The 27,838-nt window shown below is 38.6% G+C and overlaps 1 protein-coding gene and 1 long non-coding RNA gene across 2 annotated transcripts in view; one reads left to right on the top strand and one right to left on the bottom strand.

Annotated features, from left to right (window-relative positions):
* SIM2 (SIM bHLH transcription factor 2) overlaps positions 1–16,762 on the top strand; it is a 50,468-nt gene extending 33,706 nt beyond the window's left edge. Inside the window, exons 6-11 of the mRNA XM_081908098.1 lie at positions 2,517–2,716; positions 7,248–7,354; positions 9,199–9,346; positions 11,754–11,922; positions 13,276–13,687; positions 14,679–16,762. Of these exons, the coding sequence (XP_081764224.1) occupies positions 2,517–2,716; positions 7,248–7,354; positions 9,199–9,346; positions 11,754–11,922; positions 13,276–13,687; positions 14,679–15,409 (1,767 nt within the window). The 3' untranslated portion in view covers positions 15,410–16,762. The remainder of the gene's footprint in view (positions 1–2,516; positions 2,717–7,247; positions 7,355–9,198; positions 9,347–11,753; positions 11,923–13,275; positions 13,688–14,678) is intronic.
* Positions 16,763–17,409: 647 nt separating this feature from the next.
* On the bottom strand, positions 17,410–25,397 carry LOC309368265. The gene is made up of 2 exons (XR_014167679.1): positions 21,517–25,397; positions 17,410–18,495 (listed from the first exon to the last, which is right to left on the bottom strand). It is a non-coding gene; the product is annotated as an uncharacterized lncRNA (long non-coding RNA).
* Positions 25,398–27,838: the final 2,441 nt, after the last annotated feature.

The raw sequence follows: 27,838 nt of genomic DNA, 5'->3' as shown, positions 1-27,838 counted from the left end.
CACCATGAAGCCAAGTTGACTGTCTCTTTGACATCCTCATGCTGTATGTGTCTGGGATTCCATTTTTATAAAAGGCACTAAAGTGGCAGATCAGGAAAAGAAACACCTAAGAACAGTATGCAAAAAAGATAAGCAATGAGTGCATGTGTAACACTCCACTCTTTTTCACCTTAAAACTTCACAGGTGAAGATTCAGTACAGCTCTGATTAATAGCATTTATTGCCATAGGCTCCCCAGTGATTGAACTTTGCTTCCAGGGAGGCTTGTATTGTACTATTCTTACTACTTTTGAGGGGGCCAGTGAAAACCTTCCATTATTGCAAAGGGCCTCTTAGCTGAGTTAGATTTAAAACTGGATATTTTGTCTTGCTTTGGGGGACGGATCATAATTCAGTGCTTTGTGTACAGAAGGTCACAGGTTCTCTCCATAGCATTTCCAGTTAAAAGATTAGGTAGCAAGTGATGGGGAAGACCTCTGCCAGAGACCCATGATAACTTCTGCCTGTCATAGTAGATGTTACTGGGCAAGATAAGCAAATGGTCTGGCCTGGTATCATACAGCTTGCTACGGTGTTTTGCTCTGTAAAGCTCTTTCTTACTGTGAACTACCCACAATGCTTCACTATGGGGCAATATGTAAATTAAACAAAGAACTTATTTAGGCAGGTAAACTCCAGTGTATTTTGTACCTTCTCCTTTGACTAATTAGCCGACTGTTGGGCAATCTCCGTTTCCCCAGCGCATCCACCATGCATGTTTCTCTCTCTCTCTCTCTCTCTCTCTCTCTCTCTCTCTCTCTCTCTCTCTCTCCTCCACCCTCCCCATTCCCTTCTTCCAGGTCCACAGCCTCTTGTGCAGACATGCAAATGCTTTGCAGTAAAGCTTATAGCCTGATACTGTGCATGTTTACTCAAAAGGAAGGCTTTGCTGAATTCATTGGGGCTTATTCCCAAGTAAACAATCATAGTATTGCATGTTTTCCTTTGCTACTTCATGCTATGTCCCGGGAGAAGCCAACCCCAAATCCAGTCTGCGACGGTTTTGGCTGTCATTTGTTTGCTGCATCAGCAGCCTCTATGAAAGCAGCTATTGCCACAGCAAATAGCAAATGGCTTGTTTGCAAGGATAACTGAAAACTCTGAGGATCAAATAGATTGAAGGTGGAAATTGCACAGCAGTTCTTCCTCCTCTTCTCTCCTTGAGTGAATGTGAGGAGGCAAAGGTGGAAAGCCTCTGCATGTGTACATGTTATTGAAACCACTAAACTCACTGAACGTACTTTTGAGTAAATATGCATAGGCTACACATTATAATGAATCATGAATGCATGTGGAGAAGCCAATGGAATTGCTTCTATCCCTATGAAGGTTCAGCATGCCATGTGAATGAGCCTATGCATATACTGATGGTATGGCTATAAGCTCTGTCTGCACAATCACAAACTCTGAAAAAGGCTTGTCTCCAGTTGCATGTGCAGTGCTTCCACACTCACATATTTTTGTGCTGAATTATGCCATGAGCGCCAACCACAAAATGGCTAACATGGTGTGGGTGGCATAAAATGGCTGCTCTAGGGTGTGTGGCATAACTCACCCATGTTTAAAAGAGCAGAAAAAGAATCAGCACTACCAAATGGTGTGTGCATGTCCCCCCTGTCGCATCAGTGTGGAAAAAGGCATCTTCCCCAGCAACTGCCGTACTGCTCATAGAGAGAAGTTATTTGCACCTCTCTTTGTTCAGAATAGGTGTGTGTCCATTCAAGTGAAATGTGGGCATGTTTAATGGAGTGTGGTCAGTGTAGGAGAGGCCAAACCAGTGCAAACAGGAGCTGAGCTGAAAGAGCAAACAGACTCTCATGCGTTGCAGATTTTTGAGCGGATTATTTACTGAGATCTGTGGACTCTGTGTTGGCAACCCCAGGGGATGGGACACAATCCTACTGTCTTTCAGTTTCTGTCGGTCTTTCTGCCACCACTCATCTCTGCCTCCCTCCTTCCAAGCTGATAACTGTTTATGGCAAGACTTCGGTACAATCACCAGTGTTCTGTGTGTGCATTTCAACATAGGCTTATCAAATGTATAATTTAAATTTGTGTGTATGCATGTTTAATTAGGTTTATGCAAAGACAATCAAATATTATCTGGATATTTCACATTGAGCATTATGTTATAAGAAGATAATGTATAATAAATATTCAGAGGGCCACAAAAATAATTTGATACTCTGAATGTATCTAGAGAATGTAGAGTCAAGATCTTTGCAATTTAATGTCAGCTTAATTGTCATATAGTGTTGGCATGCAATACATGGTATATGTTGACCTCTGCTTTAAACCTACCAATTCACCTGTAAAAAGACTACTCAGGAAACACACACACACACACAGAGAGAGAGAGAGAGAGAGAGAGAGAGAATATATCCTGGAGATTTTAGGTAAACAGCATTCTCAAGAGGCCATCTTAGTCATTCGTTTCTCCTTCATAACTGTACCTTTTTTCTCCCATATCATACCAGGTGATCCACTGCAGTGGCTATTTGAAGATACGTCAGTACATGTTGGATATGTCTTTGTATGATACCTGTTACCAAATTGTGGGGCTGGTTGCTGTAGGTCAATCATTACCTCCGAGTGCAATCACTGAGATCAAACTCCATAGTAACATGTTTATGTTCAGAGCAAGCCTAGATCTAAAACTGATATTTCTAGATTCAAGGTAAGTAAAAATTTATTTTCAAAAATGGTTGTTCCATTTTCCCATATGCTTGTGGCAACTTGCAAAAGATAGCTAAAAAATATAAAGCTGAAAAAGAGCAAGAGAACAAGAGAATCCACACAAAACTGTAGAAACAATATTATCTTTGAATTGTTACAGCATTTGAAAATGAAGCTTTGTTGTATGTTATACGTGTTAACGCCTGTAACATGAACATAGGATAAAGTGACACTTTAAGTATCACTGTAGGACAAGCCACTGCTCATGGAGTAAATACTTTTATTTGGTAGCAGTAATGGTTGAAATTGAGTTAACCAAAATTACTGGAAGACTGAGGTTGTCTTTTGAAGACTGGACATTCTTTTAATTATGCAAAGTGGAGAATAGAGGAAGTACTAAGTTGCTCCATGACAAAGTTGACAAATGAGGCACAGCTTAACTAGAAAGCTGTTGGCAAAACTTCATACACACTTCAGGACTCTGAAGTTCTTAGTTTGTACTTTTATCACAAAACCAACTTTTGTTCCTAAGGTCACAGTTTGCATAGCTTGCATACCATAATATGGGAATGCTGGGGGTTGTTTCCCAACCTTGTGCCTCCAGCTGTTTTTGGACTACAATTCCCATCATCCCTTGCCACTGGTCTTGCTAGTCAGGGATGATGGGAGTTGTAGTTCAAAAACAGCTGGAGGCACAAGGTTGAGAAACACTGGACTAGATGATCCTCGGGGTACCTTCCAATTCTATGATTCTATGAAAATAGTCATTTGTAAGATGTAATGTCAATATTGGCTTGAATCCTAACCAAAACAAAATAGGCCTTTGCTGCTAAAATGCTGAAGTGAATTCCCACAGAAATAATAGAACAGGAGAGTCTTCTTTTGCTGTTCCTGCTGTATACAACATACCTCACCCAGCCCTAAACCACTGCATGTTAAAAAGAAATAAAACTAATTCACACTAATTGTTTGTTTGTTTATGGACCATTTAATTATAAATATGGTCAAAGCAGTCTAAGCAACAACTTACTATAAATTCACAATAATAACATTTGCTGTTTTGTTAGCAGCCGTGTTGCTCTTTCTTGGTCATGTTTGTCTTTGTCTTTACTGAGATGTTTTGTTTTATCTTGCTCCCAGTTTAGCAAAATTTAAAAATAATAGGGAAATGGATATTGGACAGAAACAGTAGGTTGTGAAGTTGTCTTTGTAAATATTTCTCGAACTGAAATATTGCTCATTACATCTGTTGATATTTGATACGGGTATATTTGAAAATATCTTAGTTGCTATGCAATGGTGTTTCGTATTTCACAGCATTTTATATTACTAATATATAGTTAAACTCTTGTATCTGGAGTGAAGTGAAAAGGGAATACTGGTTGTTAACCCAGTAGTTTTTTTGGTCGACTCCTGTACTGGGGTAAGACAGTGAATTATGTCTGTGCTATGTGAGCTACAGATAATTTTTTGATCATAAGGTGGGATGAAAGGATCTGTCATTTTTTATTCTTTAAGCTTCTCATTTTTTCCAGTCTTAACTTCAGTTCTACAGCAATTTGTGATTTATTTATTTTTAATCCTCATGAAAATTCTTCAGCATTTTAGTGCAAATTTAGTAGGCAAATTTATCCTCCTAAACATATTTTTGGGTGCAGTTTTGACTAATGTACAGATTTTTAAAAGCAACTTTTACTAATATAATGTGTTTCTGTATGCTTTCACAGATAATTCATTCTTATACACATATCTTTCTAATATATGCATTTTTGTAAACATTGGTTGGAGAACTGCACAGCAAAATTCAGATGAGTGTGATTTTGATTAATTTGGCTTTAAAAGCTAACTGAATTCAATTTCTTCCCCATTGCTACTTATAAGTGACCTTTCCCTTGGTGTTCAACTAAGCAGTACATTTTGAAACTTTAGTGGAGAAATAATTTAAAATTATCTACAAGTGGAGCAGTGCTGGAGGTTACAATGTAGAGAAGAACTGAAAAGTTAATAGGGTAGGGGTGTGGACATATGAGTATTTGTTTCTATCAGTTTTCAAAAGGAGGCTAAAAGCACACTACTAAATTTCTGTATCTTACTTTCAAAACTTACCAGATATTGAACGTGAGAGATAAATGAAAAATCTGTTGACTTCAAGACAAAATAGCAAACTCATGACCTTAGTGGTAGAGGAAAATGAATACTCTCAGCAGTGCTTGATTTCATTTGCTGTATTAACTCATTTCCTCTTCTGTGTTCATTACAAACAGGAAATTAGTTCTATATAATGCCTTTGTAAAGAGTTATATTTTAGGCTTTTGAGTAGAATACCCTATTGCTCTCCCCCCACCAAGGAAAGGATAAATATCAATGTCACAAAGTTTATTAGCATTTTCTTGCTGTTATTTGTAATCAGACAGCACAGCCATTGATGATGAAGTCCAAAACATCTGCAGGGCACCAGTTGGGGGAAGCCTTGCCTAACCCTTTAGTATCATGGTTCTAAGTAATAATAGCACCTTCTCTGATACCTATTGATAATCAAAGACGGGTGACAAACAAGATGGACCATGTGGATGGGTTTAGCATTCTGATCCCTAGATAAATCTGGATTACCGTACTTTTCTGTCTATAAGACTATGGGTTTTTTTACTCAAAATTAGGGGTCATTTTATACACGGGTAGTGTGCATTGTGGGGATATCAGATTGGTTGCTGCTAGTTGGAGATTATTGGTGGCTGTGGCAAGGGCTGGTGTTGATTGGCTGTCACTGTGGCAATTGGGCAGCCAGTGTGCTGCGTTTTTCGGCATTGGGACAGAGGATTGGTTGATTTGGCGATGTGCTCAACAATTCTGGGCAGTCCTCCCCCCAAAATCCCCCCTTTTCTTAATTTTGAGCCCCCCATAATAGGGGGCATGTTATACACGGAAAAGTACGGTATCTTTAAAGACCAGTTAAGACAAGATGGCTTTGCCCTATGGCTACATCATGAGATTCCTGCTGAGAGGACCTGTAATAATAATAGCTTATCAAATGAGTTATATTGCAGTGAAGGCTGTAACTGTGCAAATCTTGTGTCCAGACAGTGAAATGATCACACTTTCAAATCGTACAGGTGCTGCAGAAGGCATATTTTATCCTTTTATCCTCAGTGGTAGGGCCTTAGTATTTTTTTTGTACCCAAGTTATTTGTGTTGCAGTGTTCATTGTCCTGTTATTCTGTAATATCTAACTTAAATGTTCTTTTCATCCCTCTTAAGGGACACTGCTATTCCTTCTCCTAAGACAAATATCTAATTTCTTTTATGCTCTCTTATATTTATAAACTGATTACAGGCCCTACAGATTAATCACTCCTGTTATATTCATTAATCTTGGCAAAAGGTAAATGTCACTTGTGGGTTTGCCAGCAGTAAAGAAAATGATCTTTGCTTACTCTTTTCTTGAGTAGCTCTCTAAGCAAAGAAGGAAGCTCACAAGACAGTAACAAATTTGTTTGAAAAACTGACTATCACATTGTTGATACATACTATTGAGCACACTTAGAATGTATCCCCCCACCCTCCCTACTCAGGCAAAGAGATAGCAATAAAGCATCTAGACCAGGCATGGCCAAACTTGGCCCTCCAGCTGTTTTGGGACTACAATTCCCATCATCCCTGACCACTGGTCCTGTTAGCTAGGGATGATGGGAGTTGTAGTCCCAAAACAGCTGGAGGGCCGTCATAAATTTAATGCATCCCAAAGAAATAACAACTGCCACATTTGGACCAGGAATGAGACTTAATAGTATCCAGCAGGTGCTCTAGTAGGAAGCTATCTCTTATGTACCCTTTTAGTCTGTATTATTGTCCCAGGGTCCCCGTAGGAGGCCCCACAATTTATTTCATCTGTGCCATATCCTGCAGTACTGCTAGTTGTATCCTTCGGCAATTCTGAATGTGAGCAAATATTCATCCTCTGTCCCATTAACCAGTCAACACCATACCTACTCATTATCTTACCAAATGGAACAGCCACTGAAAATGTTTCTGCTTAAAAGTGAGAATTGTTATTATAGCATTCCCCTTTAATAGATCGGTGCTATGTAATGCTTGATATATTTCAGCATAATCCTTTATACTGAAATGCATATAGGTATTTTAAATATACTGTTGAGGTTTTGTACTCTATGAAGCTAATAAAGTTAAAAACAAATGTATACTGTAAGCCTGCAATTTATGTGGGGGTTACATTCCAGGGATTGCTCCTTAAGCCAAAATTGTGTATAGTCAAAACACATTGGGTTCAATAGCAGGTGGGATTGCCAGAGTCTTTTTTCTCAGATGCCTACCTCCTTTCTGCCCTTTTTGATTTTTTAAAATGCTTTTTGCCAAGCATGTAAAACTGAATGCGCACAACTTAAATGTGCATAAGTTGTGGGTTTACTGTAATTCTGAAGGTTTCAGGAAACTTGATTTCTGGAAAAGGAGAGCAATTGTTTATTGCTGTAAAATATTTAAGGATGCTGCTTATTAGCTATATTTCTTTCTTTTAGAGTGACTGAATTAACTGGATATGAGCCACAGGACCTGATAGAGAAAACTCTCTACCACCATGTGCATGGATGTGATGTATTTCATTTACGATATGCTCACCATCTTTGTAAGTAATGGAAAACAAGTAAAATAATTTTGTAATGATGTTGATGTGAGTTATTCACAGTATAAGTGTTGGGGCACAGCTTGCCTAGTAAAAAACTCACATGTAAAATGATAATGTATTGTCTACACCTCGGTTTCATATTAATTCATTGGTGTAACTTTTTAATATGTGAAGCTGCTGGAACAAATTTTGAAAGCAAAGTAAATTGATGAATCAGAGATTATTCATATCCATATTCTTCAAGTTAAGAAAATGTGAGCTAGTACTGGAAGAAGACGAAGTGACTGACAGTTTGTTACAGCTGTTGTTCCAGTACTAGTAGATTTCCTAAAGAACTTCATTAGCAACATGCCAAGCTATGAGGATGACTAGGGTAGGAATGATATTTGTGCACAAGTCTCTGGATTTCATGTGTATTACAGATTAGGCAACTCCTTTTTAATCATAATGAATTTCTTTGGTATTCTGACAGTGCAGTAGTGGCAGAATTCACGTGTTCAAAGGCTGCCTGGATAAATTTAATAAATAGCAACAACAAATAATTCACACTTTTTAGACAAGCCTGAGAACTTTTATTTTGAAGTTAAAGCAGCGTTTTGGAGCTCTGCATTGATTTCCCACCAAATATTGTCCTCTCCCAACTGTTTACAGCACCTTTGGGAGCAAATGGCTGCTGTGGAAGGCAGTAACATTTATAATGGAAATTAGGTATGTTGTTTGGCTCAGAGTAATAAATGTAAAGAACCTTCAGGCACCGGCTATCTTAGCTGAACTAATCTATAGTAAGAAAATCCAAATTCTCTTAAGGGTATGCATATCGACTTAATAGAGATGTTTTAATTTTCTGAAAAAATACATGCATCAGGAAGCTTGGGAAGTGGTCTGTGAGGAAAGAACTCTAGGTTAAAGCTAGACAACTGTACAACTAGTTCTGTGTATTGAGCAGGACTTCTGCTTGTTCCCAAAACTGTGGTGCCCCGTTTCTCTGCTCTTGGAATTGGTTGCAGGATCTCAAGCAAACCACTATTTTTCAATAAGCTGCTAAAATATAAAGTCATGCTTTAAAGTTAAATAGCCTGGCTTGTTTGGAAGCCATTAACCATAGTTTCCTGCTTCAGTTGTAACAGGAAGCTATAGTTAACTGCAAATTTCCTGTCTTGCACAAAGAGAGGAGCAGAGTAGCGACATACAGGTGTATGAGGCTCATTCATACCTCAGCTTATTAAGCCAAGATATGATTGTCAGAAAGCAGCCACTGAGAAAGTATAGTCCAAAATGTTCTTTCTCCATATCACTTCATTCTTAAATCTACAGTCAATATGGGATGTTAAGAAAAGGATATACAAGAAGGCAGAAGGCAGAACATGTTTTGGTTTGAGATTTTGTATTACAGCTATAAGAGAATTGGATAAACTTTTAATTAGGCAAGAGTCCAGGAGTACAAGAAAGCACAAACGAAGGCTCAAATGAGTTTTTAGCCTGCAATCCTATACACGTTTAGTGGGACTTCTGAGCAGACGTATCTAGGATTCTGTTTTATTTATTGGATTTTGTATTAGATAAGACCTGTATTAAGAGAACATTCAGTCGCAGTAACCGAAATATTGCCCTTGCTTGAAAGTTCAATTATAAGGGTAAAATGCTCTTTTTAAAAAACAAATAAACCAAAGTACAATGGTATGGCCTGAAAATCAATGATGTAACAAACTTTCTTAAGCCAAGCAGGTCTGGATCAATGTCTGAACAGAAGGTCACCTGGGAGCCTTAAATATGCCACCTCAAGTTTCATGGAGGAAAGGCAGAGTATGAGTATAATTAAATTCCTTTCATGTTATGTTTTATAGTGTTGGTGAAAGGACAAGTCACAACCAAGTACTATCGGTTGCTGTCAAAGAACAGTGGCTGGGTTTGGGTCCAGAGCTATGCCACGATTGTACACAACAGCCGCTCATCACGACCTCACTGCATAGTGAGTGTTAATTATGTCCTAACGTAAGTCCATATTTCCTACCATTGTATACCACATTCATTTTATTCAGTGTCTCATGTTGATAACTTTATCTGTTTCTTCCATCCTGATTTCCAAATTGTTACTTTAAAATGTTGATCACCGATATATATATATATATATATATGCTTTCGTAGATTTTCACGGGTACAGGAATGCAGGTTTTGGTGTCCTCGGGTGTCTTCCCGTGTAAAAGTTGGGGTGTCTAGGCGACGTTTCGACGAGGTCTCACTCGTCATCTTCAGGCTGGTGCTTTCGGCTTCTTGTTACTGGAACAGAGCAGGATCTCAGTGTTTGAGTTCCTATAAATACTGTTGAGGGGGTGTGGTGTATAGCCTCCAATGTTCCTCTCTGCCCAGAACATTGGAGGCTATACACCACACCCCCTCAACAGTATTTATAGGAACTCAAACACTGAGATCCTGCTCTGTTCCAGTAACAAGAAGCCGAAAGCACCAGCCTGAAGATGACGAGTGAGACCTCGTCGAAACGTCGCCTAGACACCCCAACTTTTACACGGGAAGACACCCGAGGACACCAAAACCTGCATATATATATATATATATATATATATATATATATATATATATGCTTTCGTAGATTTTCACGGGTACAGGAATGCAGGTTTTGGTGTCCTCGGGTGTCTTCCCGTGTAAAAGTTGGGGTGTCTAGGCGACGTTTCGACGAGGTCTCACTCGTCATCTTCAGGCTGGTGCTTTCGGCTTCTTGTTACTGGAACAAGCTCTGTTCCAGTAACAAGAAGCCGAAAGCACCAGCCTGAAGATGACGAGTGAGACCTCGTCGAAACGTCGCCTAGACACCCCAACTTTTACACGGGAAGACACCCGAGGACACCAAAACCTGCATATATATATATATATATATATATATATATATATATATATATATATATATATTTGTTGTGCTTTATAATACTCTATTAGGCTTTATAAGGTAGACATCATTTCCTGGGGGGGGGGGGGGAAAGTATTTTGGTATGGCCAACTCACTTCTGGGTTTCAATCTCACAGCTGAAGACTGTGTTCTAGACAACCAATCTAATACTAAAAGAATGACTACATTTCAAACAACATAAAATGACATTATTGAAAAACTTTCTTGAAAGGTTTGCTGCCTGACACAAGGTAGAAGAGAGCACATCCCTTTCCATGTACAGAGGTTGCCTGAACTAGAAGTTAAATCTTATTTCAACACTGGCAATTGTACAGCATCTTTCGCTGCACATCAAGGGAGCAGTCTACCTTAGGTGGCACAATGCAGGCTGCATTGCACACACATAATTCTATTCTGCATCAGAGAGGCACAGCTGGGGTAGGGATCAGGGGGCGATGCTACTACTGCCCTCCTGCACTCCAGCATCTGCCACCTGAGATGCCCACCTTGCTCTGCCTAATGTTAGGGCTGGTCCTGCTCTACCCCTACACTGTGACATATTAATGAACTAAAATGGCATTGGAATAAATGCAGCTCTTTTAGAGAAAATGCAGGTGCAGATCAGCTGATGACAAAAAACCCCAAAAAACTCCAGAAAACTAATTAAACAAAAAACAACCTAAGGAGATAACCATTCTTATGACACAGAGGCAGACTATTACTTTAGGATGGAGAAGGGCAGCCATTTTTCAAATATATTATTAACTATTAATGGGTTCCAGCTGCACAACTATGAACAAATGACAGGTTGAGAGTGTATATCAAATAACTGCTTACATACACAGTATTATAGAGGCAGTTGAATGAAAGCTTTGAAAGTATGAGAGGTGGCCCAGTTACTCCTCTCTGGCAGTGTCTGGAGTTCAAGTGTCCTGAATTGAACTCCTAACCTAGCTTCACGGCTACCAACCCCTTCCTATCATTTCTTTGTGCATTAAGGATTCAGTTTTAATAGTCCAGTGACTGCGGCATGTCTGGTATTCTTTTTTGAAGCTTTCTTTATACCAGGGTTGGAGAACCCTTTTTCAGTGTGAGGGAAACATACACTCAGGGTTAACTTTACAGGGGTTATGTGCCAGCAGGGGGCAAAGCTGGAGGCCAAAGTAGATAGAGCAAAGGGTGTGGTTTTTACCTTGTGTGTACCTGGAATGCAGCCTGCTGTACACGTGTGTATACACGCACAGTCTCCATCTAGGCATCTGAGAGATACTATCATAGTTCAAGGAAACAGTACAGCCAGGCAAGAGCACTCAAGGAGCGTTGGGAGGGTGATGCATGGCTTGCAGAGCCCCAAGGGCCAGCTAGAGAAGCCCAAAGGATCACATTGGCACCTTAGGCCTGAGGTTCTCCCCCCACCCCAATTTAAATGCTTGGGGGCACCTAAGTGAGGAGAAAATGGACCATTCCTCTGTTGCAATGCTGTTGTTGTTTTTTCAGAGATATAGAATATAAGGAACTCCCATTATCATTGGACCAGGTCACCATTTCTAAATCACAGTTTCCATGCAGAAACTCGGCATCTACCTCACAAGAAACAAGAAAAGCAACAAAACCTAGAAGTAATAAAATGAAGACAAAACTCAGAACAACGCCATATCCACAACAGGTAGTAGTTTTCCCCCTCTATCAACATTTCATGCTAAAAGTGTGTGGCAACCTATCTGCAACAGTAGCTGTGAATAGTCACTGGAATTTCCTGCAATTCAAAATATCATAAATTCTGTTCCTTTTAATAGCCTGATCCTACAAATTGCTGCTTGGGGTACTGAGTACTGCAAGTTTAGAGGATCAAGAATATGAACTGTTGCAGCAATACAGCATCACTTGTGGTTGAATTATTTCAACCAATTCAGGGAACTACACTGGTGCAACAGCTTGTTGTACCAGCAGCATTCACCCTTTTGACAGATGCAACAGTTTGACCAGGTCCAGAAAGGTGCTCAGGCTGAGCGTTAACAATAGACACAAGAACAAGACAAAGGTAGAGTGCAGGGACAAAGAATAAAATAAGGTTGAACTGTCCATCCAAAGATCTGCCAGCTTCAGGACTGGTGTAGTTTCCTCCCTAGCTTGGGAGTATATCATTTGGATACTGCATTTCGGAGAGACTTGCAGTCTTCTTTCCCTGATTGGATTTGGGGAACCTGTCTTGATTTGGAGCAGAAGCCATCTTTGCCTTGAGGACCACCATACCAGCAATGTGCAAAGTCTTGCTTTTAGGGAATGTTTAAAATGACTGACAGAAGAGCATTCCCAGCAGTGTTGTGCAAAGCCTTTGTGCCAGTCATTAGGAAACTTCCCTTGGAGCAATGCTGCTCACATTGCTGGTTAGCTGACCCTCATGTCAAAGCCAGCTCTCACCTCTTTCTGAGCAATTTTCTAAGTGTAAAATAGAAAAAAAGGGGGCAGGCATATGTTTGAGTGGATAAACTTGTAGGCACTTGGAAAAAAGGAAATAAAAAATTAGACAGCCTGACTTGAAATATGGAGGTAGGGGTGACCTTGAGCTTTCAATCCAAAGCAAGATAAGTGTGTCAGATCAAGAACAAGCCAATGGGAAGGAGATGTTCCCACCTCAGCAGCAGGGTGGCACGACATCAGGTCCCCCAGACCTCTGTGTGGCCCTCTGAAATCTTGCCAGCTAAACAGAATATGTGAAATCATTTTAAAGTGTTTCCAAACATGTGCAGAATGCCTCCCTCCCTCACCACTGAAGCTATAGCTTGTCCATCACACACAGGATTAAGGAGCAGAGCTTCCAGAAAAATGCCAGAAAGGCTTGCGCTCCAGTTCCTCTCTTTAGAAATTAAGTGCTGCCAACTTCTCTTAGTTTATATGAACTGGTGTGACTGCAGTTCAAGGTGGTACTTGGCTGCAGTGCACTCTGTTAGTCTGTTATACTGACAGATTTCAGAGTCAGCTATTAAACACTTTTCTTTCTTTTTATTTGCTTTTTCAGCAATACAGCTCCTTCCAGACAGACAAACTGGAATGTGGCCAGGTTGGAAGCTGGAGATCCAACTCCACAGCAAATTCTGCCACCATCCAAGAACAAGCCTTCCATTCAGAAAACAGCGAACTTTTATACACCCCATCGTACAGCTTACCTTTCTCTTACCATTATGGACACTTCCCTGTAGACCCTCATGTATTCAGTAGCAAAAAACAAATGCTGCCTTCTAAATTTGGGCAATCTCAAGGAACACCTTGCGAAGTAGCTCGATTTTTCTTAAGTACTTTGCAGACAAGTGGAGAGTGCCAGTGGCACTATGCCAATTCTCTTGTTCCAGGAGGCAGTCAGTCACCATCGAAAAGTCCTTCTGATCAGTCAGCAAGCGGTGTACGCCATAATCTCTTACAGAGTTATGAAGGTGTGTATTAAATGAACAAATCTGAAGCTCTATTATACCCAAGAAAAATTCATACATGTTAAATATTCTTCAAATATTAAAAGTGTGTAGTGGGTAAAGCTGAGTTGTTAAGGAAAGGGCTGAAAATACTTTAATTTTGCTCCTGAATTGTTCATATTTCTTTCTGAACATAATGCAAGAATAATAGTTAAGATGCAAATCTGATTGATAACTAAAATTACCCCAATTCTGTTGCAAAGAATTTAACAAGAAGCCTAAATTCAGTTTTCTTAGGTCTCCTAGATTTTCTTTGGGTGTATTCACATAACACACCTTTTTTTATTGTGTAGCCCTGCTACTACAAGCTTACTGACAATCCTATATATTGTAGACCTCACACTAGAGTTCATAGGGCTACATCAGAGCAGACAATTGGACCACATTGTCCTCACAATATTGTTTTGTCAGAGAATCAGATCTGAAAAGAAAGAGTTTTTGTGGGTACAATACTGATCACAATAGCAACTTTTCTTTAGGGAGCATATATTGGAGTGTTCCACAAGTAGCAGAAACAAGCCTAATAAATCAAATGGAAAGCATTTTCATGTATTACATCTGATTATGTTGCCCATTTATGAAGGTATGTATGCAAAGTGAAAAAATAAAACTCAAAATTGTTTACAAAAATTACATTTTTAAATAGTTCCAATAATGCTCCAGTTGCCTCAGAAGGTAATTAGCTATAATTTAATTATTTAGAGTTTCCAAGAACCTGCTTTAACTCCCATCTTGCAATTTGGCACGGAGAAGGAATGGATAAGTTATTCCTTCCCCCCTCCTGATTCTATTTGGAATGCAGCTACTTGCTAATTTGCACAAAGGCTTTAAAGCAAGCTCAAAAACAGCATTAAACGAATGTCCCCAATCTAAATAGACTTTACTGTATGTTCAAACTACACTTCATTGCTTGAACTGCTTTCATTAAAGAACTTTATTTTTTTTTCTTTCAAAGTGCCACTACCAAACAGAAGATATAGCCAAGACAGTACATCTGACAGCTTTGCAAGCTGTGCCACCCTAGCAGCAAATAACAGATACAAAGAAGAGACCTATGATTCCACCATTATAAAGCACAGCAACAAAATGGAAAGCCGAATATATCCAGCACATCATCATCTAATTAAAGAAGAAAATAAGCTAGTTTTCAATAGAGGTGTACAAGATAAAAACAACTTAAGTGAAAAGTCCTTTTCGAACTCCTTAGCCAACTCTTTTTTGTCAAAATCTGAATGTTTCCAAACTAAATCTATTGGACAATTAAATCACCTTCTCCCAGTTCCAACAGTATATGAACAAACAAGAAGAATTTGTATGAAAGAACCAAAATTTGAGCACATTGCCCATCATGCTGCAAATCTAGGTGAGCTGGAACCTGATGACAGAATGACCGGAAAGTTTGATCATGACTCTGAAAACGATCACACTGTGGATGTTAGGCATGCAGGGCAAGTTCCATTTGTACTTCTCAACTACCACCGGGTTTTAGCCAAACATGGCACATTTCAAACTTCTTCGTGTACTGCCACAGGACATGTAGCAGAGAATTATGGACACAGTTCTGAGGAAGTAAACATGTTTTACAAAAACCAAAGTCCTTCATCAGCCTCTTCCCCTGAGGCTCACAAGGAGCCTGCACTTCCCCATTATATTGGAACGTCTGTAATAATAGCCAATGGAAGGTGACAGTAATAGAAAGCTGTGGTTTATAAAATAAATAAATAAACTGGAATAGTTCCCCTAAAGCATGAGAATACATGGTTGCACTTAGTGAGCATGGTTTGAAATCAGTGGGACAAACTTGCATGCATTCTTGGCAAGCCATGTGTAACAGTACCTTTAAGGTCAAGGGGGAAAAATTACGGTAGCTTCAGTGCTTTGTTGTTCCAGATTAATCTCTGCAGTTGACTCTGCTAATAAGAAGCCATGTAACAGATCATATTTTTGTTATTTTTACAGTATATAAGTTAAATTATAAGAGTTTATGTGCTGATACATAGAGTGACATTGTTTTCTTAAAAGATACAATCCCTCAATTATTTGAAAGTTATAGATCACTTAACAAACGGACAGTCTGGTAGGAGACAGTAATTACCAGTTATTTCTGATAGTCTCTGTTTAACTGCCGTCAAATGAATTACCTTGAGGACATGCATTTAGGATTTCAATCCCTGAAATTAAACCATTTTTTTAATTCATGTGGCTTGGATATATATTACTCAAGGCAGTATAGAATTGCCAGGCTGCATGGCTACTATGCATCTTTAGAAAATGAAAATCTACTTGCCCAATAAGCTTGGAGATAACTGCCAAAGAGCTGGTGATTGTTTCACTGTAGGGGGGGGGGAATCAAAGCATCTATTTGAAAACGAAAGACAAAGGTTTTCACTGTTTCAGATACACTTTCCATTTAGAATATATTGCAAACTGTATTTGTTGCCAGCCAAAGAGGAGTGAAGTTGCATTCTCTTCATTTTGCTCTGTCAACGAGACTTCAAATCTTTTCTGTTTGGTGGCTTTACATTTTTAGCCCAGCCAGTTTTAGCAATTTTTATGGTTAAGATATGATAAAATACATTCACCAACTGCACTAATGATTAGATGAGAATTCTCAGGCACTTACATTTTATTTTGCATTTTTCGTAGAGCACGTAGTATATTCATCTTTGGCTTTGTAATGTTTAATCTGGAAGGTGAGGCAACTCAAGTACCTGCAAAGATTTAATACCATAAGTATATAGCTCTCCTGTGTTCCAGTTTTCTGTGGGTGCTTTAATAAAATCATAAGCAATAGCACAAAAGGATACACATGCAAAGTTGTTCGTGCTATCCAGTTAAATGGGGGAAGCTCTTGTGTACATGTGGTGGGTGTGTATACACATGAAGGTTGTTTTGCACACTAGGAATTACTAGAATGTGGTTGTCATTCCAACATAACTAATAAACCATTTATCATCTTAATCACAGAACAGAAGGTACCCTAATATGTAAAAAGCTTATGTATAAAAATGGTTGGCATTAAATAACATTAACACTGGAGTCAGATGTATATTTTAATTTGACTAGTTTTTCTTAGCTTTGCTGAACTCTGAGCTACATCAAAAACTTCTAAAATGTCCTTCAGACAAGTGAAGTTTTCATTAGAAGCATGGAAGAACTTCTGTGCCCCCAGGAAGCAAATAACAGTTTTGCCGTTGTTTTGAGTATAGACAGAACCAATTTAAGAATATTTCTCCGAGAAATAATATATAATTTAACTTGTGCAATATGGAAAACAGCTTTGATTGCACCTTTTCAAATCTCAACTAAGTTGAAAGGTAATGAGGACATTTTCTTAAACTATTTTTCTGCATTTAGATGCAGCAATACAATCCATTTCCTTGTCTAATTTTATAAGGCTATTTGTTACTGTAAGGAAATAAGCTTTTTAAAAGTGATCGGCTGTGCTCAGTATTGCTCTAATTAACCATTTTGAGCATGCACATTTTTAAGTAGTGCCAAAGCAGTGTACATTAGAATTCAGACTTAACCTGTGCCTTGAGTTGAAGCCAATAGTTCCCAAAGTGTAAAAATACACTTCTCCCAAAGGTGCTAGGCACCTTGCCTTCAGCCCATTGTTCACCATGACTAATATGTTTCATCTCTAGTGCTTTATGGGGTACTGGGTCATTCTTCTTTCTTGCACATGTTTGTTTGTTTGAATGAATTGCCTTGTTCATTCCCTCTTGTGCTTGATCTTTCAGGCTGAGAAAAAAGTGTGTGCTTCCAGGTGAACTGACTACCATTCTTTGGTCATAGTTACATTTGGATAAATGCTTAGAGTATTTTATGAATTGGAAGGCTCAAAACTGCATTATTTTGAGTGGTTTTTAAGATAAAGGGAACTTCACATTTACAGTTTGGACTCTAGCCTCATCTTTGTAATATTCACCACACTGCACTAAGAGGTGTCTGACACATCCTTTGCACAGTGCTAATTGTTGTAGAACATATTTCAATACCGACTACAAAAAACTGCTGCTTGGTGGTGTGTCTTCTAGACATAAGGATAAGGGATCACAGTGTACATGAATATAAGATCCAAACTGCACATGTGAAATTGTCCTAACCTTGGTTGAATTCAGATTTAAAGGTGGTTTTGACGGTGTATTATTCAGTTGGAGTTTAAATGGTTTGGAGCTTGTGGTTTAATTCAGTGCTCCAAGTCAGGATGAATATTTTGGGAAGTAAGATTGCCTGGATTTTTTTGAGGGGGGGCCATTAAGATAAAAAAAATATATAGAAAGGAGGCTGAAAACACAAGCCCTAATCCACACATCACTTGCAAGTAAAACACACACCTAGTACAAACTGCAAATAAGGCTCCTGTTTGTAGTACTGAAAATCCATCATTGTTTGTGTGTTACTTCATCAAAATCACATCCTTTGCTGATACCTCAAGTGTTAAGAACATGCATAAATTATCTGGGCAACAAACTTGCCAGAGACTTAATTTTATAGTTAAATTGGACTAATGTACTTAGAAGGATGGAAGTGAACTTTCCCCCCTAACAGCCAAACAAAAATATCCTCCCAGATGCCCAAGGTAAATTCTGTGAATGTTGATACCTTTTCTGATGTAATTGATATTGCTGAAAACAGCAGCAGCACTCTTAGCTTGTCTTCATAGAAAGGAGCTTTTGTGAATGATCTTATCATGATGTCATTACACAATTCTATTGCCAGATGCAAGTTTGTTTACAGTCTTTCAAAGTGTTCATGCAGATGTAATCCTGAAAGAATACATTTATGCCAAATAACATTTGTTTATTTTGCTACGTGAAAAAATGTATTCCCCAATGAGATACAGGCAATTAGCTGACTCATAAAAAGAAATCTGATACACAACTGCAGTGTAGCATACTTACTTTATTTTCTTCAGCGTGACTGTATATATGCTAAGCCTCTTTCACTTTGTAAGAAAGAAAATATTTCTGAAAAGAACACTTTATAAACTGTTCAATTGCCCAGTGTCATTTAGGTAATGCTGTTGAAGATAAGCAGTTTCAAATAATTAACAGCCTGCCACTATCACAATGTATAAATTACCTTAGGCATTTTGAAGTCCTATCCACAGAGGGGACTCAAGGATGCACATGCCTGCCCTGGCCCTTCCCTTCTGATCTTCCTGGGAAGGCCTGAAGAGGACTTGCAAGCACATTTTTACTTATGAGCTTACAGTGCTCCCTGCAATCAGGCTTCCTGAGAATTGGAACCCTTTTCAGCTCAATGTACTGCAGACCTTCCCAGTCATGAGAGGTGACGCTGCCACATGCAGCCCTTCCCTCTCACTATGGATACAACTTTAAAAATCCTGAATAGTGCTTGAAAACTGGATGTATCATTTACATGGAATGGAAGTGCAGGGAGTGGGACACCCCCTTTTTCACTTTGCCATTTCTCTTCTTGATTATGAACTATAATTAATGAACTATAATTACCTATCATCAATGCTTTTTTTCTAAAAAAATGTTTAAGGGTTCTCTCATTTTGAGTCAAGAAAATCACCATTTTATAGTTCAAATCGGGAAAAACAAATACAATAAATGGATAAAAGTACAAAGATTCACAAGATGTTTAGGGGTATGTGTACCCCTGCGTCCCCCCGAGAAAAAAAGCCTATCACTGTACTTTGCAGGGTTCTATACACTTCGTAACAAATAGTAAAAAATGGAGATGGGAAATGTAACTCTCAGTTTTGCATCTTATGAGTAGAAATGCCACACACACCTAGTACAAACTGCTCTGCTGAGTACAATTGTGTAGATTTCCCCTGCATCAATCTACTTTGGTTAAAAAGCTCAACTTTGCAGCAGCAAATCAGTGAATAATTTTAAGATGCATAATCCTATGCATGTTTACTCAGAAGTGAGTCTAGCTATGTTCAGTGGGGCTTGCTCACTAGTAAATAGGTTTAGGATTTGAACTTCACATTCATAAGTAAAGGACAGCATTGAATGAATTAATATAATTCCTACTATAATTTTACTTGTCCAAAATCATGATACAGTTTTTTGAGCTAGTTTCTTGAGAGAAAACTTCTGTTTGTTCCTCTACTGGAACATTAGATTTTGCTTTTTTATGATGCAAAAATAAATTATTTGACAAAAGTATGTGGAAAAAGAAATACATACACATCCTACTATTGCTTAGGATTATATATCTACTCCCTTAAATTGTAAAGCTTTTGCTTATTTATTACGTAAGACTATGTTAAATAAAATACTGTAGACAAAGGAATAATGGACTTCTATTATTTGCTTGGTTTTAGAAGTACAGTACAAATAATGTGTATTTACAAAATACGTTTAATGTTAATTGTATTTTTAATATTACATTGACCAATTCAGGTAATTCAATGAAATGAAATACGTCATTTGTTTTCCTCACTGTATAGCAGTTCTAGAAACAGACAGATTGTTAGGGCTTATTCAGAACTTTTGAATGTAATTCTGTTGTTACTTAATTAAATGTCCCCCCCACCCCACTTATTCCCATCCTCAGCTCAAGCAATGATGGAACAAAGTTGTATTAAGTATAAAAAATGAAGCCATGTTGGTCCGTGAGAAAAAAAATGAGTTAGGCAATACCTTTAGGACTAGCCAAAATGTCAAAATAGGGAGCAAGCTTTTAGGTTCTTCAGAATTCTTGTCAGGCTGGATGTTAAACAAAGTAGACTTCAAGTTGCAGCTAAGCACACAGTGGTTCATCCCCTTTTTTCAAAACAGAAAACCTAAATCAGTTTCCATTCTTAGAAAGAACACCAACACTACTTCCATTGCTTTTTATGTGTGTTACCACAGAGCCTAGGGCTTGACAATCAGAAGGTCGGCGGTTCGAATCCCCACGATGGGGTGAGCTCCCGTTGTTCGGTCCCTGCTCCTGCCAACCTAGCAGTTTGAAAGCATGTCAAACTGCAAGTAGTTAAATAGGTACCGCTCTGGCGGGAAGGTAAACGGCGTTTCCGTGCGCTGCTCTGGTTTCACCAGAAGCAGCTTAGTCATGCTGGCCACATGACCCGGAAAAACTCTGCGGACAAACGCCAGCTCCCGCAGCCAGTAAAGTGAGATGAGCGCTGCAACCCCAGAGTCATTTGTGACTGGACTTAACTGTCAGGGGTCCTTTACTTTTAGAATACCCTATTCAGGAGTGGAATCCTAAAACTGGAGAAAGACTCGCTTCTATCACTTGGAGAGAAAGACCTGTAGCAAAGCCCCTTCTTCAACAACTAATAGTAGTCAATTTGCTTTGCACTGACTTCTTTGTTTATCTGAGTGCACCACTTAAAAATAATCTCTGGCTTTATAGTTAATATAAAAATTGCCTAGTTTCTCAGTATATCTGCTTTCCACCTTACCAAAGTATCTGTTGACTCTAATGATGGAGAAAGGTCTGGGTAACAACTGTCCACAACTTCAACATCAAACAAGTCTTTCCCCTCTTCTCCATTTCCGTTTGTTTAATAGCCATCATGAAGGCTTGCTTACCATTTTGCAACATTCAGGTTGATCCGAATGCTATTGCTGCAGATGGATTTAACACCAAAAGGACTTCCAAACAAAAGATCAAGTTTACTTTTTCCTTGAAAATGCTAGAATGGCAGTCTTTAGTTTTACAAGACTGTGCAGTGCATCTCTGCAACAGTACAAACATTTGACAGTCCCAAGTTTGCTTGTGGGTAGGTGAAGAAGTATCTGGCAAGGCAAAAAAAGAAGAGGAACGAAGCTCTGAGGTAGGAGGAAAGAAGTGCCTACCTTTCTACCGTTCCTGTAATCGCTACTGCAGCAGTCACAAAGGAATTGATCAAGAAGGTGAAGTTCTTAGGTATGTGCTACGGCTGTGCAGATAGTCTTTCGTGCCAGAATGTTACCAGCTTGCTCTAGAAGTTCCAAATATTAATCTACACATGGGAAGAACAGAAAGGCAAGACTGCACAGAGACTACAAAGAACTGCTATATCCTGCTTTCCACATGATATATTGTTTAACAGCACTTCTATTGGCAGCTATGCAATGTATAAATATTCCCACCAACTAGCTTCAAAAATCAGAACTATGCTGAAACAAAACTATTAACTTGCACTTTATAACCCTGTAATCAGTTAAAAAAAAAATCCTGCAGAAGGAAAGCATGCTCCATAGCATAAACACACCATGCTTTAAAAAAGATAACCCAGGCATAACGACTTGCTAGGACATGTATTTCAAGGTGTTATGGAGGCTTATAGATGACTAATGCCAGTTTATTCTTAGTTCTGAGTACCTAACCTGGTGGAAATTGTGTAATTCTGGAAAGGTCATCAGTTCTGTCTGGATGCAATTCACCTCATTCTTTTCAAATACTAGCTCACCAGAGTTCCTTAAGAAGCCTTACTGTCAATAAATAATCTGTACAGATATTTTCTTAATATGTAATGAGGAGTTTTAAAACTTTGGTCCGGAAGAAAAGCGCATATTGCAAAAAAATATGGGCACCCACCATAATGAAATATTTTTGAAAGCACTTCATCTAAAGAACAGTCTGAAAGACGACATCAGCTACACAGTGGAAAAGGTGTTTTACTAACCTGGACATTTTAATAGTATTGCACATTTTCAGAGGGCTACTTCTGGATTCCAGGATGCCTGGCTGGCTCCTCCAGACTCTGTCCAGACACATTTTGCTATGTTATAAAGTCACAAGGACTGTTATAAAATGGTTTTCATAGAGAAATGGTGAGTAGTTGCCAAATTTGATGTGGAAAACAATGTGATTACCAGCTGTACTACCTATGCACACCTTTACTTGTGTGTCCTATAGAAAGTCCTGCAGGCGATTCTGACTGCGACAGCTGTGAGTCAGAAAGGCCTTATTCAGCTGTTCTGAAGCAAACAAAAATAAAGTCAGGTATATGACAGTTTACAATTGATGCTGACTCCCCCCCTTCATTCAAGACAGTATGTTGTCTTGTATGTACAGGGCAGGCCATTCAAAAGCAGAAGTAAAAGTGATATTCCCACCTAATCCACTTGTGCTTCAACATGTCCACACTTCATTACTTTTCATTTACAGAAAGGAAATTAAATGAAAGAATTTTTCCAGTGCAAAAAACTGTAATATGGTTTGAAATAAAACAAACCATAGGTTGTTTTTACTTTGACAAAGGTTTACATTCTTTATTATCCAGGTAAGAAAATCTTATGTCTTATTCAAATTTCTACCCCAATTTTCTACACAATAAATTCAAAGCAGCTTACAAAAAAACATACCATATATATAAACTACAAAATAATTCAATAATGTATATTAAGAAGTAACAGTAAAAATATATAGCAAGATAAAACAGTAATAATAGGTCAAGCAATTAGTCTAGTACCAAATACCAGTAGAAGCAAACAGCTCTACAAAATGCAAGCAATGATGGAGCTTGGCAGATCTCCCATAGGAGGCATTCCAGGTCTAAGTACCAGCACAGAAAAGGCCTTGTCTCTGGTGCCCACCCATCATCTAATTATAATGGGGCCCAGAGCAGGGTGTCTGTTGTTGATCTTAAGCTACAAGTAGGCTCATGTGGGAGAGGACAAGCTTCTTTAGTACTTTAAAGGTTGAAACCAAAGCGCTTTGAATTTGGCTTGGAAACAAATTGGTAACCAGTATGAGTGGGGTAGTTCTAAGCTATAAAGCCCAACTAAAACTCTAGCAGATGGAGCATGGCCCAACTATTTTCAAAGGTAGCTCTATGTAGATTGCATTATTGTTATCTAATCTAGATATAATTTTTTGATTAACAGGTATTTTTGCTGATTTTTCCAAAAAGAAACAAATATAGTCAAACAATACAAAATCAAGTTTAATAAATCAAGAAAATGTATTCTGTGCATACATGAAACAGGGAGGAGCGGAAGAAGGGGAAGATCTAGACCAACCACATGCTCAGTCATTCAGGCAAACAGAAGTCAATACAGCAGAGAACTGTCCATCTTTCACATTGTTATGGAAGGTCACCTTGTATAATTAAGGCATGAATGACAAAGACCAGAACAAGCTTCACTAGGAAAAGGAGCAGCAGGCACACCACCTAAAGCTAGTAAAAAACACTCTTTGCCATTGCCATCTGGACATGCATGGCAACAAGTGAGGAGGTCTCCAAGAGCATCTCAAAGACCACCTCTCGCATCAACAAGAATCCTGTCCTGTCCTGAGAGCCCAGCACCTGATGTAAATCTTCGGCATCAGTTGATTGCTGGACAGGCTGCTATGAAAAGGAAAGTGGATGATGGACCCCTTCTCCCCAGCCATTGAATATATATTGCTGCTGCACCAATAATTATCAGGACACCATAGGAAGAGATTAGGCCTGTCCCTTTCATCCAGCCCAACCTTGATCATTAATGCCAGGTAGATGCCAAATTCTATATGGCAGCTGTTTTTTTTCTGTTCACTAGTATAGTATTCAATAGCAAAACAATTAGATCTGATGGACTGCCAGATGACACGATAGCATGAAGTTATCCCTTCCCTCACCTGTCTGAACTTTCACTGCCCCAAATAACATCAATACTGATGCTGTACCCTACATTTCCTCAAACACATACTAAAAACCAGGGCAGAAATTAGTAAGTGAAAGGGGCAGAATTAAATGAAGAACAAGCTTTAGAGAATCTTTCAACAACTAAATTTCACTGATCCCGTCTCCAAATTCAACACCTCTTTTTAAAATTTACCCTACTGAATAACTGTGAGCAATCTTGGCTGTCATGTATAATCAAACTACCCTACATTATTAAAATGGTGCATACTGTGAAAAGTCATAAGATTTTCACAGTAGGAACATGTTTGCAAGATGTCAGGTAGAAACTGGGGAGTGGATTGCTGTGCGACTTGGGATGAAGGTTCAGACTGAACAATGAAGTGGCACAGCCCTGCTCTATTAATTTGGCAGCTAACAGGTAAATAGTATGAATCATACATTTAAAAGCTCCTGAGGTAGGACAATAGGACAGAAGGATTCCACAGGCAAATAAAAATAAAAATTGAATACCAAATACATTGCTGGAGTTTCTATTTATTTTATTATACTAACTCAATCTTAAGGATCACTGGAGTTATTAAATCAATAATAATAGGAACTTTGAATTCCTAGTCCCAGAGAGTTTTGCAAGTCATTGATTCTCACCATTAGTTGTTTGAACAAATAATCAATATACAGCCACTCAAATAAGCTAAATTGTTTTACTTTTTCATTTGTTAGATAACAATGCCATCAAGCAAGAAGCAGTCATAGATGTCACAATGTGGGAAACATTATGCAACAGAAGTCAAAATCCTCATTTTAAATGAAATGAAAACTTAATCTCCAGTAATTTATAGTCAAACTACTCAAGACTCCAATATGCAGGGATTATGCTAATCCACCATTACAGGCCAACTTCTTTGCTTTCTTTAAGGCTTCTTGGATTTATATTTGAGCCAATCTACTTATTTCCTGATTCTTTATAAAGTGAACTTTAACCTACAAACCTGCTTCTGGCTACATGTCAGGCATGCATTTCAGGGCACGTTCTTAACTTAACATGAGGGAGTCCTTTAGAACCCATGGCAGTTCTCATTAGGAGGTCATGTTACCAACAGTTCCCCAATATGCAGAAATTGGTTTCAAACTTGACGGAGTTGTTTTCTAAATTTTGGGGGGTTGAAGAAGATAAAGATTTCAGGATTGTGACGGCCTTCAGACTGGGAAGATCGGTTAAGAAAGATAAGTCCAGAGACTGTTTGGTTTGTTTGAGAACAAGAGAGGAAAGAGACAAGATATTAGGCCAACATTTCAAAAAATCCCTGGAAGTTGAAGGCAAAAGGGCAGAAATTTATAGAGACATTCCTAAATATTTGTTGGACCTTAGAGCCACATACACAGACTTGGCCAAATTGTTAAGATACAACACAATCCCTTATAGGTGGGAATTTCCTCAAGGTCTGTCATTCACCTATAGAGGAAAGAAGGTAAGAATTAAAACACCAGAAGACCACCAGAAGTTCCTACACGACAACGAGGAGGACCTCCAAAAGAGAGCTGCAGATTCCTGGCCTCCACCACCGGGACTACCACCAGGATCCATACCATCTGGAGGCGGCCCGGCACCACAGCTTCCGGAAAAGGACGACAAATTAGATACCCAACTGTGATACCCAAGAAGTAGGCCGGGATGTCTCTACAGCTTCTTAGCTGGAATATAAATGGCGGGAATTCTCCAGAAAAACGCAGAAAAGTATTTCATATTTTGAAAAAAGAACAATTGGACATTATTTGCCTGCAAGAAACGCATGTGACAAGACTCCACAGAAAAGTGTTAATCAATAAAAGGTTAGGCCAAGAATTTATTTCATCGGACAAAGTTAAGAAAAGAGGAGTGGTGATTTATGCAAAGGAGAACTTGTCCCCAAAATTTGTATTTAAAGATGAACAGGGCAGAATTTTGGCAATTGAAATCCAGACACAAGGAGAAAAGTTTTTAATTCTAGGAATCTACGCCCCAAATGATGGAAAATCGGAATTTTTTAAGAAACTGCACGAGATTATGCTGGACTATTTGGACTATAACAACATTATCATGTTGGGAGATATGAACGGTGTCGCCTCAGTGAATATGGATAAGTCACAAAGTGCTAATATAACGAAAGATGGCAGACTACCAAAAACCTTTTTTGAAATGACTGACAATTTGGATTTGATTGACATATGGAGGATCAAGAACCCTCTAGGGAAAGAAGGAACTTTTTTTTCTGAGGCCCATATGACATGGACGCGAATCGACCAAATATGGATAACTAGAGGGCTGGCACCTAAGACCAGAAAAGTGGAAATCTGCCCAAAAACCTGCTCCGACCACAACGCCTTGAGAATGGAATTGAGACTAAATACAACCGGATCGTTCAGATGGAGAATGAATGACGCTTTGTTAAGAGATCAGGAGATTGTTAAGAAGGCCCAAAAAGTTTTAAAGGACTATTTTGAAATAAACTTAAAGACAAATGTGGAAAAAAGAATAATCTGGGACGCAAGCAAAGCAGTTATAAGAGGGTTTCTAATACAACAGAACACGATTAAAAAAAGACTCTGGAATGAAAAGAAGGAGAAGATCTTGGAGAAAATAAGAGAAGGAGAGAGAAAACTGAGATCCAGGCCTAAATCAAAGGAAGTATTGAGAGAAGTGAAGTTTTTCCAGGCACAATATTCGAAACTGATAAATCAAGAGGTGGAATGGAAAATTAAACAAATGAAACAAAGATCCTTTGAATCTGCTAACAAATGTGGAAAATTGTTGGCTTGGCAGTTGAAAAAGAGACAAAAACTTAACACAGTTACAAATCTAGAGATTGAAGGGAGAATGGTTCAGAAACCCGACGAAATTAGAAAGTCCTTCCAGAGATATTTCAAAGAACTTTATTCTCAAAGGCCACAAAAAAGCTCAGAGGTGGACCAATTTGTTATAACTAATGGATTACAAAAAATACCCCAGGAAATGAGAGCAATCCTGAACTGTAATATTACAACTCAAGAAATTGAATGCGCCATTCAGAACCTTCAACTGGGCAAATCTCCGGGACCTGATGGGCTTACTTCCAAATATTATAAGGTACTGAAGGATTCATTGATACAACCATTGCTGGAAGTTTGCAACCAGATTATGGAGGGGAGGAAGGCACCGGAAACGTGGAAAGAAGCTTTCATCACGTTGATCCCAAAACTAGAATCTGAAAAAACTCAACTTAAAAACTACCGTCCTATCTCACTCCTAAATGTGGATTACAAAATTTTTGCAGACATTTTGGCAAGTAGGTTTAAGAAAGTCTTAAATGAAGTGATTCATAAGGACCAAGCAGGCTTTCTCCCTGGTAGGCATTTATTTGACAACACAAGAAACATCATTGACATTTTGGAGTTTTTACAGATTAATTCAAACACAAGAGCGGTGTTGATTTTTATTGATGCGGAGAAGGCCTTTGACAACATTTCTTGGCTGTTTATGAAGAAAAATTTGGAAAGGATGGGAGTAGGGCGGGGGTTTGAAAATGGAATAGAAGCAATTTATTCAGAAC

This window comes from Podarcis melisellensis (genome assembly GCF_964234715.1).
Source record: "Podarcis melisellensis genome assembly, chromosome: 4".
NCBI classification, from domain to species: domain Eukaryota; kingdom Metazoa; phylum Chordata; class Lepidosauria; order Squamata; family Lacertidae; genus Podarcis; species Podarcis melisellensis.
This window is presented reverse-complemented; position numbering and strand designations above follow the sequence as displayed.